Raw genomic sequence first — 6,120 nt, 5'->3', positions numbered from 1 at the left:
CTCTCAGAGCTTTGAGCTACTTTCCTGAGCTCTCAGAGAGGGGGACCTGCAATTTTCAAAGTTCATAGCTCTGTGAGCTCTGAGAGCTCTCATACCTCCTGGTTGGGTTTGCTGATGCACTTCCTGCATGTGCTTCCCGTGCCGCATGATCCATGTGCCGCATGCTCCAGTCCCCGGATCCTATCTTCTGGGTATCCCCGGAAGTTTTCGCCATATTGGGGCCACTGTGGGAATGTGAGAAGTTAACCTTCTTCTCACATTCTTACCCACAGTAGGTTGTGCCTTAGGATAGGCTGTTTACACACAGGGCTGTGGGCTATAGAGAGAGGGGTCATGGGGACCCGGGGTCCATCCCCTGACAACAAGTCACACTCAATGCTGTACTTCCTTGTCACTGCAATGTTCCTGAGGTTCCTGATTACTCTTGATGAGGACTTGCAATCCATTCTGGTGACTGCACAAGTCAGCCAGGTTAGTTTCACCATAGGCTGTTGATGTCATGGGTCAGGTGGGTAAACCCAGAACAATATCAGGTTTCCAGACTCTTCCCATTCTACACATGTCACCTGTTCTTGCTCATGGGTCTGAGTCCTGACAAACTGGGCAGGCTTCTCTATCAGTATGGATGCCCTGCTATGCAGCCAAGTCCTTCCAATCCAAATCCAAGCCAGCCAGCAGTATTGGGTAAAACCCAAATGAGATGTGAGTGTTATGACTTATCCACTTCCAGACAATTTTTTTTCAGTGCCTTCGGACTGCTATACTGCCTTCTGGGACCCTATCAATGGCACTTGCTTATGCCATCATGCCAGTTCACAGAACAACAATGAGAGCAGCACTCTTCTAGCATCTTGGGCAAGCGGGCTTCAAAGTTTCTCTGCAAGAAGTATTCCTTGTCCTTGTGTACTTGGCTGGCTTCCTTTCTTGGCCTATTAATTCTTCTTCCCAGCTCTCCGTCTCGGAAGACCTGCAATGTCAGAGCCTACTTCACATAGTAGCAATATTGACACTATCAATGTCTTAACATCCTGGCATCATCACACATGGGGGAACCCCTTCCAACATCTACCCACCTCCTTCACCTACAAACAACTTTCCGTCATACTTCCCTATGGATGTGGGGTATCTGGTAGCTTTGCCACAGGTGTTGAGGCTGGGATTGTGTCAGGGCCTGGCCCTCATTCCATGACGGACCCAGGGGGATCCTCCTAGTTGCTGGGGTATCTAGTCCCAGTCCAAGGTCCTCAAACTCACTGAGGGGGCTAGCCCCAGCCTTCACAGGAAATGAGTTGAGAAGAAGGGTAACCTCCTCATGAGGGTTGGCATCGCACATTGAGAACCTTCACCCCATGTGACCTATTTTCTGCCAGAATTATGGTGAGTGCCTTGATGTCTCAACACATGGCTCAAACTCTGTCTGATCTCTTTCTCACTGCCATTGACGATGGCACATGATCCCCAGAGGCCTAGGAGGCTGATTATTTTGAAGTTAGCTCCCTGTATTTGTGCCAATCAGCAACCATCATGTTACTACATCCCCGACTCCATTTCCTCTGATCTCCTGCACTCAATAGCTAGGAGTAGTTCCTTGACTTTCTCAGCTTTTCTTGGCATATGGCTTCTGAGAGGTCCAGAGGGTCCTGGAACATTTAACACAACTCCAGCTGTGCAAGGGTGGTTTTTGGGTTCCTCGCCCATTCTGCATCATCTGTCAACCTAACAGACTTCAATTCCTCAGCTTCCTTAGCATTCCTTATTTCTCTTTCTCTTTTCCTTCAGTTCTTTGCAGCCTTTACCATTGCAGCCTCTCCAAGTAATTTCTTACAGGCCAATTCCATGTTTGACTTTGCAAATGCTTTTTTTGAGATTGATACTTTTTCGCTTTCTGCTTTGCATTGATTAGTCCTTGTTTGGGTTCAGCTGTAGAATATGCCCCAACCCAATTGATTTCTTGTATTCCACCAAATGAGCCGTTGATGCCCTTTTCTGGTTGGACAAACAGCCTGTTATTTTGACCTGAATCTGCAATGAACACGTGCTAGACCAAGAATATTGTATCACTGCCCAATCTGGGTTGCACATGCATTTGAAGCAGCCAAAGGGCCTTACCTTGATGTGCAGATTTCAACTTGGCAACCTCCAGAGGTCCTGAGAGTCACCAAATTTTGCACCCAAATTTCTCTTCCATGTCATAGTCTCATTGTGTTGCATATGAATTAAAAGCTTATTCTATTGGCCTTACCTAGGTATCGGTAAAGGTAGTTTTCTAATTTAGCATCATCTTTCTTTTTTTTTTGGCTGATTGTCACTGATATCTCGGTAATGAAGCATATTTAAAGAAAAAAAGGTCTAAGGTGCACTAATATAGCTCACTAAGAACAACATTCCTTGTTTTATCACATGCTAGGTCCACTGTGTACTGTCATATCCATACAACTCCAGACCTCCACTCCTGATTCTGGACCTCCATCTCCTCCAGAACTCCACATCCTCCACCACCTCCTCCCCCTGTTGGTTGTTGAGAGCCCACTCTACCTCTGGCTCCAACACAATGTCCAACACTACCTCCAGTCGACTCTGGTCTACTCTGGTGTCAGGGCATACACCCTGACCTAGCCCATGCCCGCATCCACACCTGCACTTGCACCCGCACCCACACCTACACCTGGCTGTTGCACTTCCTGCATGCACCCTGTGCCGGATGCTCCATGTGGCCGGATGCCCCAGATGCCCCAGGTCTCGGGTCTCATGTGACTTCCGGATATCTCTGGAAGTTTTCGATATTGTGGCCACTGTGGGAAGATGAGAAGTTAACTTCCTTCTCATTTCTGACCCACAGTAGGCAAGTTGTATATACTTGCCTTTTGCTTTATTACCATCTCTGACCCACAGTAGGATTGTGCCCTGGATAGGGCTGGCTAGACTTGAGGCTGTGTGGGCCATAGGGGAGGGTCATGGGGACCTGGGAGTCATCCCCTGACATCTGGGTCTGATCCCAACCTTGTACCTTCCAGACCAGAGGTTGTGATGCTCCACACCTCTGGCTCTGGACTCCTGTACCGGAACCCCATTGCACCTCCACCTCCGGAACTCCGGTCACATCTCCACCCCTGGACTTTGACCTCCTCCTCTGTCTTATCTCCTTGTATTCCTTATTGCATTTCATTTATTATGTCTTGCCAATATTCCGGACTTAGACTTCCGACTCTGGGCCTCCAGAACTTACTCTGGACCCTGCAGTCTCTACTGTATGGTGTCATTTAATCCTCTTGTTGCTTCTTCCTTATTTAGATGGCTGCTTCCTTTCCATATTAGTGAGCTGTCATTCCCCACAACCCCTCCACTCCTTCCCCTCTTGGCCTTGTCCTTTTGGGAAGCACCATAGAGTTCCAACCCTTGACCCTTGGGGTTGTTCCCTAATCCAGTCCCCCTTTGTCTCCTTCCAGTTCCCTTTGTTCCCTTTGGGTTCTATTTGTCCTCTGACTCCACTCCTGTATTATTATATATACACTCTGTACATAGTTTCCTGTACCCCTAGCCTGAAATCGACAACGACTAGAGAACCAGAATCGACTGGGTTGTCCCCCAAGAGACTCCCCCTGCTAACCTGAAATTAAGGACCACCTTAGACAACAAACCAACAGCACAGCACTCCACCTGAGTCGCTGAGGCCAAGGTCCCTCCTTACTGAGTCCCTTCTCCGCTTCCAGACAATTATGCACTCTATAACATGTACAGAGGAGAATGTCCCACCACTGGGGAAACAGCTAGTGCAACCACAAAGCATGGGCAGTCACTTTTGTGATGCACAGATTTATCCTGGTAACAGCATGGGGCCTTCACAATGGCCTGTAGTTCTGTCATATCCACCCCCAGCCATTGACTTCCACTCCCTCCGATCCCTCTGGACTACCCCCGCTCCTTCTTCACTAACCTTGGAGCTCCTGTATTCCGCAATCACCTCGGTATCCCTCGATGGTCACCACCCCCTCTTTTCAATTTATTACCTATGCCTCCCTAAGTATGGAGCCCCAAAGGCTTCTGGACAGCTCCGACGTCCGCTAGCACACTCCCGCCTCTGCTGGGCAATTCACTCACTTGCCCTGCAAGCCCACCTTCAGGCCTATCTGTTACGGGGATGGGGGAAATTCCCCATTCCTCGATCCGTTCTTATAGTGGGATGAGTGAGGTCATATCTGGTCTGTACCATAACAGGATATGTAATCGATGAGTGATCCCAGTCTTGCCTGGGGGTGGACGATCGAGTTCCCATCGATCGCGATTGGTGATGTAGTGAGCTATTAAGGGATTGATGGTAGGTAGTCGGAGATGCCAGGATGGATGGGTCAGCCACGGGTACTTGGCGCTCCTCAATGGAGCGTACCGTGTGCGAGGTCGCGACTTGTGAGATGGGTGAGAACTTCATATAGTTGCCATCGGGTACTTGGCGTTCGCAGTGCAAATGTACCGGTAGCGGGTTGATATCATAAGCGTGCAATGAGGATTGACTAGCAGGGCCTTCGGTGACTTGGCGTTCCCAAAGGGAACGTACCGTTGGCGGGGAGACATGATGACTGGCGAAGGAGGGAACAGACGGTGGATGGGTGGTGACTTGGCGTTCGCGTAGCGAACGTGCCGGCATCACGGGAAGGTGGCCTCAAAGTATTCACGATCTCCATGATCGTGAGGTGACATTGTATGTTGAGTACTGGGGGGAGAGCGGAGTGATGAAGACCCATAGGGTACAGATTCAATAGGACGATACACATGTCGAGAGTCTTCGACTCTCGACCTCGAGTTCTCGCAGCGAGGGCCGTTAGAGGACTCGATATAACCAGACTTATAAGACATATTGGGAGTTGTACAGTCACACGGGTTCAGTTGAGTCACAGGGAGGGTTGTTACAGAAGACGGTACATGAGACAGTTGTAGAGCAGTTGTTAGTTAGCGGGAACCGCCTTCGGCGGTTTCCGTACAAGACGCGTGACTATCTACAAATGGTAAGGTCACGGGAAATCCCGCGAAACACAAACAACCTTGGCCAGCACCAAAACCCCAATGGGGAAAGCTTTGCACGAGGGGGGGAAAGGGGTAGAACGGGTAAGGAGGATGGAAGGGAGAAAGAGGGGAGGAGCGATAGAGAGGGGAAGTCTTTGACCATGTGACGGATATGGTTGTTGGAGACTCCGTATCCGTAACACTATCCCTCCTTTCTGTTTCTGGGTTATCGCCTGCCATTCTGCTAACCCCGTAACCTGACTTGTCGGTAATATTCAATCGGCTAATGTTTAACTCCATTAGCTCCACTCCACTCAGCCCTGCCATTTATGGGCCGGCCCTCATTGTAACTATATATATACTCAACTTGTACATAGGTTACACCTCAGTAATAAAATCGACTAGAGTTTACCCCCTGTTAGTTCTGGTTGCCAGTTAGTAAGTTAGGGCATGGACGTGTTACTTGGCACAGCGCTCCTGGCATAAGTCGCTGAGGCCGAAGCCCTCCACCACGGAGACATTCCTTCATCTCGATCTGGTCTCTGACAGATAAGGTCATCCAAGAGTTTGAGATCCTTGGCCCCGCCTTGCAGCTAGGAGATGTAGGACTAGTAGATGGCTTCAAACAGGCGATCAACTCCCAGCTCCAGGAAAGCATCTACTGCCTCTGCCCCATGCCGACAACCTGGGCTGAGTGGAAGCATGAGGCCACCCTCCTGGACAACCAGTGGCGACGCTTCCAGGCAACGCAGCCACACTTGCCCCCGTCAGGCCCCAACTCCCACCTGCAAGACCCCCACTCCCTACCACCTTCCTGCAAGCTCTCCCAGCCCCCACACTGCCATGCCCCTCACCCACCACTGCACCACCGCCTCCTGCAGCCTGCCCTGCAGTGGGGGAGGGCCACAAACCATGGACCTTGATCGCTCGAGGACAGACCAAAGACGAAACAGGCTTTGCTACAATTGCAATGCACTGGGGCACATCGTGCAAGACTGCCTGCAACCGAAAATCTGCCAAGCCAGACAGATGCACCCAGAGGACCTCAGGGCACTCATGGAGGGGCTGAGAAGGCAACTAGTGGATGAGCCAGAGACGGATAGAGGGGAAGGGCAGGAGGTA

General features: G+C 50.3%; 2 protein-coding genes across 2 annotated transcripts; one reads left to right on the top strand and one right to left on the bottom strand.

Annotated features, from left to right (window-relative positions):
- Positions 1-378: 378 nt before the first annotated feature.
- Positions 379-544, top strand: EI90DRAFT_2900546 (uncharacterized protein; the record flags this gene model as incomplete). The annotated part of the gene is given in 2 exon segments (XM_039054039.1): positions 379-471; positions 488-544. Coding segments are annotated over 2 exon segments (150 nt in total), but the record flags the coding sequence as incomplete, so codon positions are not given.
- Positions 545-1,109: 565 nt separating this feature from the next.
- EI90DRAFT_3123329 (uncharacterized protein) lies at positions 1,110-1,333 on the bottom strand (the record flags this gene model as incomplete). Its single annotated transcript, XM_039063603.1, has 2 exons — positions 1,110-1,153; positions 1,195-1,333. 2 exons carry the CDS (start codon positions 1,331-1,333, stop codon positions 1,110-1,112), a joined length of 183 nt encoding a protein of 60 aa, XP_038916334.1.
- Positions 1,334-6,120: the final 4,787 nt, after the last annotated feature.

This window comes from Cantharellus anzutake (genome assembly GCF_015039405.1).
Source record: "Cantharellus anzutake strain C23 chromosome Unknown EI90scaffold_22, whole genome shotgun sequence".
NCBI classification, from domain to species: domain Eukaryota; kingdom Fungi; phylum Basidiomycota; class Agaricomycetes; order Cantharellales; family Hydnaceae; genus Cantharellus; species Cantharellus anzutake.
The sequence above is the reverse complement of the archived record's forward strand: the minus strand, read 5'-3'. Positions and strand labels throughout refer to the sequence as shown.